Below are 14,127 nucleotides of genomic sequence, written 5' to 3'. Positions count from 1 at the left end.
ATGAGTCGGGTGTGTTTTGACCTCCGCCGAACCCCCAAGGCCGACTCACCGAACCCCTAGGGTTTGATCGAACCCAGGTTAAAGGCCTACTGAAATGCGATTTTCTTATTTAAACGGGGATAGCAGGTCCATTCTATGTGTCATACTTGATCATTTCGCGATATTGCCATATTTTTGCTGAAAGGATTTAGTAGAGAACATCGACGATAAAGTTTGCAACTTTTGGTCGCTGATAAAAAAGCCTTGCCTCTACCGGAAGTAGCAGACGATATGCGCGTGACGTCACAGGTTGTGGAGCTCCTCACATCCGCACATTGTTTACAATCATGGCCACCAGCAGCGAGAGCGATTCGGACCGAGAAAGCGACGATTTCCCCATTAATTTGAGCGAGGATGAAAGATTTGTGGATGAGGAAAGTGAGAGTGAAGGACTAGAGGGCAGTGGGAGCGATTCAGATAGGGAAGATGCTGTGAGAGGCGGGTGGGACCTGATATTCAGCTGGGAATGACTAAAACAGTAAACAAACACAAGACATATATATACTCTATTAGCCACAACACAACCAGGCTTATATTTAATATGTCACAAATTAATCCCGCAAAACAAACACCTCCCCCCTCCCGTCCATATAACCCGCCAATACAACTCAAACACCTGCACAACACACGCAATCCCACAGCCCAAAGTACCGTTCACCTTCCCAAAGTTCATACAGCACATATATTTCCCCAAAGTCCCAAAAGTTACGTACGTGACATGCACATAGCGGCACGCACGTACGGGTAAGCGATCAAATGTTTGGAAACCGCAGCTGCATGCGTACTCACGGTACCGTGTCTGCGTATCCAACTCAAAGTCCTCCTGGTAAGAGTCTCTGTTGTCCCAGTTCTCCACAGGCCAATGGTAAAGCTTGACTGTCATCTTTTGGGAATGTAAACAATGAAACACCGGCTGTGTTATCTGGCACAACAGTCAGGGGGTGCATTCTACGGCGGGGGTGCGCTGTCCGGCACAACACCTGCCGCAATACACCGCTTCCCACCTACAGCTTTCTTATTTGCTGTCTCCATTGTTCATTGAACAAATTGCAAAAGATTCACCAACACAGATGTCCAGAATACTGTGGAATTTTGCGATGAAAACAGACGACTTAATAGCTGGCCACCATGCTGTCCCAAAATGCCCTCTACAATCCGTGACGTCACGCGCCGGCGTCATCATACCGAGACGTTTTCAGCAGGATATTTTGCGCAAAATTTAAAATGGCACTTTAGTAAGCTAACCCGGCCGTATTGGCATGTGTTGCAAAGTTAAGATTTCATCATTGATATATAAACTATCAGACTGTGTGGTCGGTGGTAGTGGGTTTCAGTGGGCCTTTAGGAACCACTGTTCTCGAACGTGTTTTGCTTTATTCATTATTGACTTTTTTCTTGCTACTTTATGTTGTATATTTTTTACATGAGATTTCCAGTTCATTTTATCATCTATTATTACACCCAAAACTGTGTTTTCTTTAACCCTTTCAATATCTACCGTATTTTCCGCACTATAAGGCGCACCTAAAAACCACAATTTTTCTCAAAAGCTGACAGTGCGCCTTATAACCCGGTGCGCTTTATTACGATTCATTTTCATAAAGTTTCGGTCTCGCAACTTCGGTAAACAGCCGCCATCTTTTTTCCCGGTAGAACAGGAAGCGCTTCTTCTTCTACGCAAGCAACCGCCAAGGAAAGCACCCGCCCCCATAGAACAGGAAGCGCTTCTACCCGCCCCCGGAAGAAGAAGAAAAAACGCGCGGATATCACCGTACGTTTCATTTCCTGTTTACATCTGTAAAGACCACAAAATGGCTCCTACTACGCGACAAGGATCCGGTTCATAAAAAGACGCAATCTCTCCATCCGCACACGGATTACTACCGTATTTCACAGCAACTGATATTCCTGTGGAACGGGAGCACGTACGGTGAATATTCGCACCACAGGGAATGAGAAGTCATCCTTCACTGTGGTTCTAGCTTGCCATGCTAACTTCCACCCATGGTGATATTCAAAAGGAAGACCTTGCCAAAAGAGACCTTTCCAGCCGGCGTCATCATAAAAGCTAACTCGAAGGGATGGATGGATGAAGAAAAGATGAGCGAGTGGTTAAGGGAAGTTTACGCGAAGAGGCCGGGTGGCTTTTTTCACACAGCTCCGAAGGCGAACACACCTTCACTAAGACGGGCAGATAGCGCCGGTCGACATACGCCAACATCTGCCAGTGGATCGTAAATGCCTGGGCAGATAGTTTCGGTCACAACTGTGGTCCGAGCTTTCCGGAAGGCAGGATTCACAGAACTGCTGCACAACAACAGCGACACTGAATCCGATGACTTCGACGAGGCGGAGCCGGCCATTTTTGGATCCCACGCTTGCGCAACTTTTCAATTCGGACACCGAAGACGAAGAATTCGAAGGATTTACGAATGAAGAATAACTTCAGAAGGTGAGCGCTATGTTTATTTTGTGTGTTGTGACATTAACGTTCGAGCAACATTATGTTGCTATTTATTGCTCTACACCATTTTGAATTTTACTATGTTTGTGATTGCACATTTGCGTACATTTTGGGACAGAGTTGTTAGAACGCTGGTTTTCAATATATTATTAAAGTTTGACTGAACTATCTGACTGTTTTTTTGACATTCACTTTAGCGCAGCGTAGGCGCGGCTTATAGTCCGGGGCGGCTTATTGGTGGACAAAATTATGAAATATGTAATTCATAGAAGGTGCGGCTAATAATCCGGTGCGCCTTATAGTGCGGAAAATACGGTACTCCGTCTGTTTGTATTTGTGTTTGACTTTCCCTTCTACTGTTACCAAATAGCCTTGACTTTTGATGTTGTTGACGTCACCGCAGGGCCGTGCATGTAACAATTCTCTGACAATGGGCTAATTGAGTGTCTGCCCATCTTCATGAATTCGCATAGCAAAAAAAAAAAAAGCGCGCCTCGTTATTGCGCCTTTTCTGATGTTAATGGCGCCACTTTGGGGGGCATTATGGTAATCTGCCTGTCGCATCTCCACTGGCACCTCTTGTCTTTGCCTGCAGGCACCTCGCAAACATGCGCCGGTTGCGTGTAGTAAGCTATTTATAACCGCTGCTAATTTGCATATTGCGTGTTGACCGGTGGAGAAAGTTTGGGCTTTTGGCGCGTCGTAAATCTGCTTGCACGGCCACTGTCCTCATTACGGTAATCATTAAATGTAAGGGGGCTGAGATTTTTAAAGGAAGGTTAAAGTGAGGTTAGAGGGTGTGTGTGTGTGTGTGTGTGTGTGTGTGTGTGTGTGTGTAAGGGGGGTGCAGGCGACACGGGGGGTGGGACACACACACACACGCAGCGGAGAAGCAGACGCACAGAGATGCAAATAGTAAAGAAGAAGAAGAAGTGAGGAGCGAACTTTACTCTGTTGCTTCCATTCATAGTTTTGGGTCCACTTCGACGCGCGTGGATTTTGCGCAACCATTTCGGCCCACCTCCCACAAAGTGTTCGCGCGGACGGAGGGACACGGGAGCTGGCAGACGTCTGCGTGACAAGCAGGCGTTCGTGACCCCCCCCAAGTGGAAAGCGAAAGACGAACCAAATGAGCGCCACCATCTCCCACCAGCGCCAAGACGCCTGCGCGCAAAGTCTGAACATGACCGCTTTGTTTTGCGTGGACGCGTGGAGCATCGACTTATCCGCGCATTCTACGGGGAAATAGTTTTGGATTACTTCATTTTTTTTAATTTTTAGTTTTTTTTTTAATGTGGGTGCGTGCGTGTGTGTGTTTGAGAGAGGAGAGAGTCACGATGCGCGGAACCCTGGTGGGCGCACTGATCCAGTCCTGCCTGGTTCTCTTGGTTAAAAGTGAGCAGTGGACGATCAGGTCGGACTCCAGCAACTGTGAGCTCAACAAGAAAGTAAGTAGAGACCGGTCAATATGTTGTCACTCATTGTGCTCCTGTAGAATTCCACCCGTCGGCCCTTAAGATACACACCCAGGGCCACACCTGGCAAAATTGGGGCCCCTAAACAAAATGGGTTACACACTTTAGTATGGGGAACATATTCTAAGCAGGGGTCCCCAAACTTTTTGACTTGGGGGCCGCATTGGGTTAAAAAATTGTATATATATATATATATATATATATATATATATATATATTAGAGATGCGCGGTTTGCGGACACAACCGCGGAGTCCGCGGATTATCCGCGGATCGGGCGGATGAAATTAAAAAAAATAAGATTTTATCGGCTCGCGGGTCGGGTCGGGCGGATTAATTAGATTTTTTTTTTTTTTTTTTTTTTTTGCGGGTGGCAGTTAAACCAATTGGTAAATATATATACATAGTTAAATGTTGTTACCCACATACGAAAAACGAGCAGGCACCTGCAGCATATGCCACAACAGAAGAAAAAGAAAGAAAAGAGATGGACACTTTTACGGAGCGGAGAAGGGACGCCTCGCCGGGGTCCGGGACCGAGGCCCCTTCCCCCGAGAGGGCCCCACCGGGAGCCGTAGCTGAGGCGATCCGCGAGAAGGGCCCGACGCACGTCCAGGGTCACTACCGCGCCCACCGCACCGACACCCCGCCTCGTCCGCTTTCGCCGCGGCCGGCGTCACGCGCAGCAGGTAAGCAGTTTACCTGCCCGCCACCCCCGTGGCCGGGGGCTCGTAACATGGGTCACTCCGCGCGCTCCGCCCGCGCAGCTTACCTGCTTGCCACCCCTGTTGCCGGGGGCGCGTAACAGGGGTCACTCCGCGCTCAGTGCGCTCACGAAAGGGGTGGGGCTCACCCTGGTTGATATAGACAGCAGGACGGTGGCCATGGAATTTCATTTAAGGTTTGTGATAAACCATCAAACTCATTCGTTAAAAGGACTCTATAGTAATATAAAGCGAAATTTTCTGGACATTATCATGCAAGAAAAGTTTATTTTTGGGATCGCGATCACCGCGTAATGATTTTTAAAGGTTGCATTACATTATTAACTGTCCCATGTGATCAGCCAGTGCGATTGGAAGTCCATGCTCAATTATTGCCTCCGTAAATAAAACTTCGGCATTTATCACATCCAAAGAATCTGTTTGGGGCGACGAAAAACGTTGAAAGTTTTCCACTTGTATCGCTAGCAACGGCATTAGACTTGTGTTTTTTTGTCCCAACGTGGTCTTTTACATCGCTAATTCCTCCGTGTCCGATCGAAAAATCTTGTCTGCACAAGGTGCAATTCGCGTAGTTTTCACCCTTTTTTTTTTTTTTTAAATTAATATTAGATATATAACAACGGGCGGATGGCGGGCGGATGCAGTTCAGATCAAACGTTACATCGGGTGGATGGCGGATGGATGACGACTTTCTGACGCGGTTGCGGATGAGATAAATTGCCTATCCGCGCATCTCTAATATATATATATATATATATGTATGTATATATATATATATATATATATATATATATATATATATATATATATATATATATATATATATATATTAGGGATGTCCGATAATGGCTTTTTGCGATATCCGATATTCCGATATTGTCCAACTCTTTAATTACCGATACCGATATTAACCGATATATATACAGTCGTGGAATTAACACATTATTATGCCTAATTTGGACAACCAGGGGCTTCACGGTGGCAGAGGGGTTAGTGCATCTGCCTCACAATACGAAGGTCTTGAGTAGTCTTGGGTTCAATCCCGGGCTCGGGATCTTTCTGTGTGGAGTTTGCATGTCCTCCCCGTGACTGCGTGGGTTCCCTCCGGGTACTCCGGCTTCCTCCCACCTCCAAAGACATGCACCTGGGGATAAGTTGATTGGCAACACTAAATTGGCCCTAGTGTGTGGATGTGAGTGTGAATGTTGTCTGTCTATCTGTGTTGGCCCTGCGATGAGGTGGCGACTTGTCCAGGGTGTACACCGCCTTACGCCCGATTGTAGCTGAGATAGGCTCCAGCGCCCCCCGCGACCCCAAAGGGAATAAGCGGTAGGAAATGGATGGATGGATGGATGGACAACCAGGTATGGTGAAGATAAGGTACTTTTTAAAAAAAATAATAAAATAAAATAATATAAAGAAATAGTATCTGCAGAGACCACTGTACCATAAAGGATTTCTAAAAAATAATAAATGGGCGTACTTAACTGGAATTGGCATATTTTTTCACTCATTTGACATTTTTCTATTAGGGTTGGAAAGTTAAGGCATACATTTATCTATTTTTAATAACCTACCCAAAGTATGTCAATTTGTATTTATTGTAGGGATGTCCGATAATGGCTTTTTGCCGATATCCGATATTCCGATATTGTCCAACTCTTTAATTACCGATACCGATATCAACCGATACCGAAATCAACTGATATATACAGTCGTGGAATTAACACATTATTATGCCTAATTTGGACAACCAGGTATGGTGAAGATAAGGTACTTTTAAAAAAAATTAATAAAATAAAATAATATAAATAAATTAAAAACATTTTCTTGAATAAAAAAGAAAGTAAAACAATATAAAAACAGCTACATTGAAACTAGTGATTAATGAAAATGAGTAAAATTAACTGTTAAAGGTTAGTACTATTAGTGGACCAGCAGCACGCACAATCATGTGTGCTTACGGACTGTATCCCTTGCAGACTGTATTGATATATATTGATATATAATGTAAGAACCAGAATATTAATAACAGAAAGAAACAACCCTTTTGTGTGAATGAGTGTAAATGGGGGAGGAAGGTTTTTTGGGTTGGTGCACTAATTGTAAGTGTATCTTGTGTTTTTTATGTTGATTTAATAAAAACAAAACAAAAAAAACCCGATACCGATAATAAAAAAAACGATACCGATAATTTTCTATATTACATTTTAACACCTTCATCGGCCGATAATATCGGCATTTCATTCTGAATGTCTTTCATCCATCAAACATCTCTAATATGTATATAAAAAAAAAAAAAAAAAAAAAAAAAAAAATATATATATATATATATATATATATATATATATATATATATATATATATATATATATATACATACATTGTCTTTATAATCCGTTTTGTCATTTAACATCGATTAACATTGATGTTCATCAACATTTAACATTGTCACGTTATCGATGGGAAAATGAATTTTTAGACAATATGATTTGCCTGAGCGGCTAGGAGACACCGAGAGTAACAAGCGGTAGAAAATGGATTAGAAAGGAAATATTTAAAAATAAAAATAAGAAAAATAAAAACTTTTTTTTTTACTTGGGATTTCCTGTGGGCCGGATTTTGGATGCTGGGGGGCCGCATCTGGCCCGCGGGCCGTAGTTTGGGGACCCCTGTTCTAAGTAACAAAGACTTAATTTAGAGTTATTTGGACACTAGGGGAACATATAAGGGTTAGGGTTACTAATAAGCAATAATTGTGAGGTTATTGAGGGAAGACTCTTAGTTAATGGCTTACTGGTTAAATAATAAGGCTTTGCAGAATAAGGCATTAATAAGTACTTAATAATGACTAATTAAGAGCCAATATGTTACTAATTTGCATGTTAATAAGCAACTAATCAATGGTGAATATGTGTTCCCCATACTAAAGTGTTACCACAAAATGTTATTTTGAGACACCATATTACAAAATGTCAATATCTTTTTTTTATTCATGTGGAACTGTCTTTGTACTTTTTAAAAACAAAATGCAATTAGATGCATGTTTTCAACTAAAACGAGTGCAAAAATAGAAAATGTTCAAATGGAACTGCACTTTTTTATTTTTTATTTTGCCTACTGTTCACAATCATTATGAAAGACATGGTGACAGGTGGCGGTATAGCTCGGTTGGTAGAGTGGCCGTGCCAGTAACTTGAGGGTTCCAGGTTCGATCCCCGCTTCCGCCATCCTAGTCACTGCTGTTGTGTCCTGGGCAAGACACTTTACCCACCTGCTCCCAGTGCCACCCACACTGGTTTAAATGTAACTTAGATATTGGGTTTCAAAAGCGCTTTGAGTCACTAGAGAAAAGCGCTATGTAAATATAATTCACAATAATTCACAGGTGTATTTATTTAATGCATTTTGTCACATAAATAAACGTAAATAAAAGTCTGCTTACAGCGGAGCCAATAGGAGGTCCTCGATTCCAGTGTTTTTCAACCTTTTTTGAGCCAAGGCGCATTTTTTTCATTGAAAAAATCCGGAGGCACACCACCAGCAGAAAACACCAAAAAATTAAACTCAGTAGACAATAAAAAGTTGTTGTCGCAATTGTTGGATATGACTTTAAACCATAACCAAGCATGCATCAATATAGCTCTTGTCTCAAAGTAGGTGTGCTGTCACGACCTGTCACATCACGCTGTGACTTATTTTGAGGTTTTTGCTGTTTTCCTGTGTGTAGTGTTTTAGTTCTTGTCTTGCGCTCCTATTTTGGTGGCTTTTCCTTAGAGCGCTATGCCCCGCACCTGGTTTGTTTTAGCAATCAAGAATATTTAAGTTGTTGCTACCTTTTTTTGTGTGGACATTGTTGTCATGTCATGTACGGAGGTACATGACATGCTGTAAGTTTTTGCTGTCGTCCAGAATTCTGTTTTTGTTTACTTTGTAGCCAGTTCAGTTTTAGTTTTGTTCTACATAGCCTTCCCTAAGCTTTAATGCCTTTTCTTAGGGGCACTCACCTTTTGTTTATTTTTTGGTTTAAGCATTTGATACATTTTTACCTGCACACTGCCTCCCGCTGTCGTCTGCATATTGTGATCACGACAAAACATTATCGTCTCACACGACGTGTTCCCAACATCTACAAAGCAATTAGATACCGGCTGCCACCTACTGATATGGTATGGCATAACACGGTTACTCTGCCAAGCTCTAGACAGCACCGACACTCAACAACGGCACATTATTTGCATATTATAATTACTGGTTTGCAAAAAATATTTTTAAGCCAAATAGGTGAACTGCATAATCTCCCACGGCACACCAGACTGTATCTCACGGCACACTAGTGTGCCACGGCACAGTGGTTGAAAAACCCTCCTCTATTCCGACCAATAAAACCAAATTAAAAAAACATCCAAAAAGCGCCAACAATACTCCATTTACATTTCGTGACTTGAATATTAACCAAGTATTGGTGATATTGTTATTATAAAACAAACTATTTATAGCGGCGCCGTGATCACAAGCTTCTGTGCCAATGTTGACATGATCGACTGATCAGCCGCTTCCTCGTTTCCTTGCTCGTCAAACTTTATTGTAGATCAGGGGTGTCAAACGTACGGCTCGAGGGCCAGATCAGGCCCGCCAACAGGTTTTATCCGGCCCGTGGGATGAGTTTGCTAAGTATAAAAATGAACCTGAAATTTTTGAATGAAAGAAACCGCTGTTCTAAATGTGTCCACTAGATGTCGCAATAGCAATTCTTTGTATCTTAGTAGATGATGCTAAATGTGTACAAAATTAGCCACAATATGTTAAGACATCAGTTGAGGATAATGATCAAACTACATAAATAACATCCTGTAATTTGATTTTGATATTATTTTTTTTATCTTGATATATTGAAAATTAACACCAATGAGTTGACTGATGAACATTATCACATAATTTATTCAGAAAATATAAATAACGACAAATAAAGAGTATATACTATTAACCGCAACAGGTAATTGTAAAAAAAAAAAAACAATAACATTATGATTTGTACAATTTCAGAATGTGCTTGATGTATTTTTAAACAAAGAAAACAATCTGAGGTTGTCTTTATTTTTAAGTTATCGTGTCGTGGTTTCACCCTTCCGGCCCACTTGGGAGTAGATTTTTCTCCATGTGGCTCCCGATCTAAAATGAGTTTGACACCCCTGTTCTAGATCATAAATCATGCCTCTCGCCTGGATTGTAGAAGGCTGAGGACATATTCCAACAAGTTGGAACACTTTCATAGGAAATTTAGATCCGGAAATGGCGGGAACGACACCAAAAGACACCACCATTCCTTTCTTTGCGAGGATTATGAGACGTTCTTCATCTAAATGGGAATATATGAACATCCTAGTAGTCGGCATTCTAATGACAGCAGACCTTGTAGAGTAAGTGGTATTATGATATGTTTGTTGGCTCTCATAAAGTCTGCAGTGAGTAATAATCAGTTGTGTTGTTACAAAAAATAGCGAACATTGTGATGCGTTTGTTAAATTAATGTGCCGCGAATTAGGGCTGGGTGATATGGCCTTTTTTTAATATCTCGATTTTTTAGGCCATGTCACGATACACAATATATATCTCGATATTTTGCCTTAGCCTTGAATGAACACTTGATGCATATAATCACAGCAGTATGATGATTCTATGTGTCTACATTAAAACATTCTTGTTCATACTTCATTAATATATGCTCATTTTAAACTTTCATGCAGAGAGGGAAATCACAACTAAGTCAATTTAGCAAAAGCGTATTTATCAAACAGTTATTAAGCAGTGGCACAAACATTCATGTCATTTCAAAACAGAAAGTGCAAGATTGTCAGAGACATTTTAAAACAAGCTATTCGTGCACTTTTGTGCATGATGTCACTAAGATGACATATCAAAACAACACTAAATTAAAGTGCACTTTTTGTACAGAACGCCACTACAATAGTTTAAAACAAATAAAGTGCACTTTTGTGCATGATGTCACACAAGATCTTTCAATAAGTGTCAAATGGGACGGCGTGGCGCAGTGGGAGAGTGGCCGTGCGCAACCCAAGGGTCCCTGGTTCAATCCCCACCTAGTACCAACCTCGTCATGTCCGTTGTGTCCTGAGCAAGACACTTCACCCTTGCTCCTGATGGCTGCTGGTTAGCGCCTTGCATGGCAGCTCCCGCCATCAGTGTGTGAATGTGTGTGTGAATGGGTAAATGTGGAAGTAGTGTCAAAGCGCTTTGAGTACCTTGAAGGTAGAAAAGCGCTATACAAGTACAACCCATTTATCATTTATTATTTATTTTATTTAAATAAAAATTAGCTGCATAATAGGAAATCAAATAGTGTATGTCCTTCGCTATGTGGTAGTTTACTGCGGACGTTATCTCCTTCTGTTGTTGACGATTTTTTTTCATACGGTGTTGATGTGGAAATGGTTGCCTCTGCATTTTGTTGGTGTGGCACCGAACGGAGATGTTGACATGCAGAGTTTCAACCACTCTTCATTCTCTAGCGGGTGACTTTTCAAATGATGCTACATATTAGCAGTAATGCTACTTTTTGTAGCAACGCTTTTGCCCCACACTTGACAAATTACGGTTGTCTGTTCGACATATTCCCACTTGAAGCCAAACCACCGCCAGACGATGTCTGCTTTTCTTGGGAATTAAAGGCCTACTGAAACCCACTACTACCGACCACACAGTCTGATAGTTTATATATCAATGATGAAATCTTAACATTGCAACACATGCCAATACGGCCGGGTTAGCTTACTAAAGAGCAATTTTAAATTTCGCGCGAAATATCCTGCTGAAAACGTCTCGGTATGATGACGTCAGCGCGTGACGTCACGGATTGTAGAGGACATTTTGGGACAGCATGGTGGCCAGCTATTAAGTCGTCTGTTTTCATCGCAAAATTCCACAGTATTCTGGACATCTGTGTTGGTGAATCTTTTGCAATTTGTTCAATGAACAATGGAGACAGCAAAGAAGAAAGCTGTAGGTGGGAAGCGGTGTATTGCGGCAGGTGTTGTGCCGGATAACGCACCCCCGCCGTAGAATGCAGCCCCTGACTGTTGTGCCGGATAACACAGCCGGTGTTTCATTGTTTACATTCCCGGAAGATGACAGTCAAGCTTTACCATTGGCCTGTGGAGAACTGGGACAACAGAGACTCTTACCAGGAGGACTTTGAGTTGGATACGCAGACACGGTACCGTGAGTACGCATGCAGCTGCGGCTTCCAAACATTTGATCGCTTGCCCGTACGTGCGTGCCGCTATGTGCATGTCACGTACGTAACTTTGGGGACTTTGGGGAAATATATGTGCTGTATGAACTTTGGGGAGGTGAACGGTACTTTGGGCTGTGGGATTGAGTGTGTTGTGCAGGTGTTTGAGTTGTATTGGCGGGTTATATGGAGGTGTTTGTTATGCGGGATTAATTTGTGGCATATTAAATATAAGCCTGGTTGTGTTGGGACTAATAGAGTATATATATGTCTTGTGTTTATTTACTGTTTTAGTCATTCCCAGCTGAATATCAGGTCCCACCCGCCTCTCACAGCATCTTCCCTATCTGAATCACTCTCACTGCCCTCGAGTCCTTCACTCTCACTTTCCTCATCCACGAATCTTTCATCCTCGCTCAAATTAATGGGGAAATCGTCTTTTTCTCGGTCCGAATCGCTCTCGCTGCTGGTGGCCATGATTGTAAACAATGTGCAGATGTGAGGAGCTCCACAACCTGTGACGTCACGCGCATATCGTCTGCTACTTCCGGTAGAGGCAAGGCTTTTTCATCAGCGACCAAAAGTTGCGAACTTTATCGTCGGTGTTCTCTACTAAATTCTTTCAGCAAAAATATGGCAATATCGCGAAATGATCAAGTATGACACATAGAATGGACCTGCTATCCCCGTTTAAATAAGAAAATCGCATTTCAGTAGGCCTTTAATTCTTCCTTCATTTGTTACCAGATTCGCACCTTCTTTCTCTCGTATTACCACTCACACCACAGCTAACGTTACCCATGCCGCTACCTCTCTGCTCCGCGAGGGCGTATACGTATGTGACATATGTAAGAAGGTGCGCTTGTTTTATGTCTCTGTGAGAAGCAGAGACAACAAAGAGTGAGAAGAGCCTGTAGTGTAATGCCCGCAGCTAAAAGCAACTGCTTGAGAACGTATACTCGAATATCACGATATAGTAATTTTCTATATCGCAAACCCGCGATATATTGAGTATATTCGATATAACGTCCAGCCCTACCGCGAATGCCTAAAATGATCGAAATACGTTAAAATTAAATGTTATTATAAATGTGCCCATCACTACATGACATATATACTTACCGTATTTTCCGCACTATAAGGCGCACCGGATTATTAGCCGCACCTTCTATGAATTACATATTTCATAATTTTGTCCACCAATAAGCCGCCCCGGACTATAAGCCGCGCCTACGCTGCGCTAAAGTGAATGTCAAAAAAACGCTGCGCTAAAGTAAATGTCAAAAAAACAGTCAGATAGTTCAGTCAAACTTTAATAATATATTGAAAACCAGCGTTCTAACAACTCTGTCCCAAAATGTACGCAAATGTGCAATCACAAACATAGTAAAATTCAAAATGGTGTAGAGCAAAAGCAACATAATGTTGCTCGAACGTTAATGTCACAACACACAAAATAAACATAGCGCTCACCTTCTGAAGTTATTCTTCATTCGTAAATCCTTCGAATTATTCGTCTTCGGTGTCCGAATTGAAAAGTTGCGCAAGCGTGGGATCCAAAAATGGCCGGCTCCGTCTCGTCGAAGTCATCGGAGTCAGTGTCGCTGTTGTTGTGCAGCAGTTCTGTGAATCCTGCCTTCCGGAAAGCTCGGACCACAGTTGTGACCGAAATATCTGCCCAGGCATTTACGATCCACTGGCAAATGTTGGCGTATGTCGTCCGGCGCTGTCTGCCCGTCTTAGTGAAGGTGTGTTCGCCTTCGGAGCTGTGTGAAAAAAGCCACCCGGCCTCTTCGCGTAAACTTCCCTTAACCACTCGCTCATCTTTTCTTCATCCATCCATCCCTTCGAGTTAGCTTTTATGATGACGCCGGCTGGAAAGGTCTCTTTTGGCAAGGTCTTCCTTTTGAATATCACCATGGGTGGAAGTTAGCATGGCAAGCTAGAACCACAGTGAAGGATGACTTCTCATTCCCTGTGGTGCGAATATTCACCGTACGTGCTCCCGTTCCACAGTGCGGTTCACAGGAATATCAGTTGCTGTGAAATACGGTAGTAATCCGTGTGCGGATGGAGAGATTGCGTCTTTTTATGAACCGGATCCTTGTCGCTTTGTAGGAGCCATTTTGTGGTCTTTACAGATGTAAACAGGAAATGAAACGTACGGTGATATC

The 14,127-nt window shown here is 42.5% G+C and overlaps 1 protein-coding gene across 1 annotated transcript in view; it reads left to right on the top strand.

Annotated features, from left to right (window-relative positions):
• Nucleotides 1-3,402: 3,402 nt before the first annotated feature.
• Nucleotides 3,403-14,127, top strand: part of trabd2a (TraB domain containing 2A) — a 278,709-nt gene continuing 267,984 nt past the window's right edge. Inside the window, exon 1 of the mRNA XM_061927081.1 lies at nt 3,403-3,951. Coding sequence (XP_061783065.1) covers nt 3,796-3,951 — 156 coding nt within the window. The 5' untranslated portion in view covers nt 3,403-3,795. The remainder of the gene's footprint in view (nt 3,952-14,127) is intronic.

This window comes from Nerophis lumbriciformis, linkage group LG32 (genome assembly GCF_033978685.3).
Source record: "Nerophis lumbriciformis linkage group LG32, RoL_Nlum_v2.1, whole genome shotgun sequence".
In the NCBI taxonomy this organism is placed as follows: Eukaryota; Metazoa; Chordata; class Actinopteri; order Syngnathiformes; family Syngnathidae; genus Nerophis; species Nerophis lumbriciformis.
This window is presented reverse-complemented; position numbering and strand designations above follow the sequence as displayed.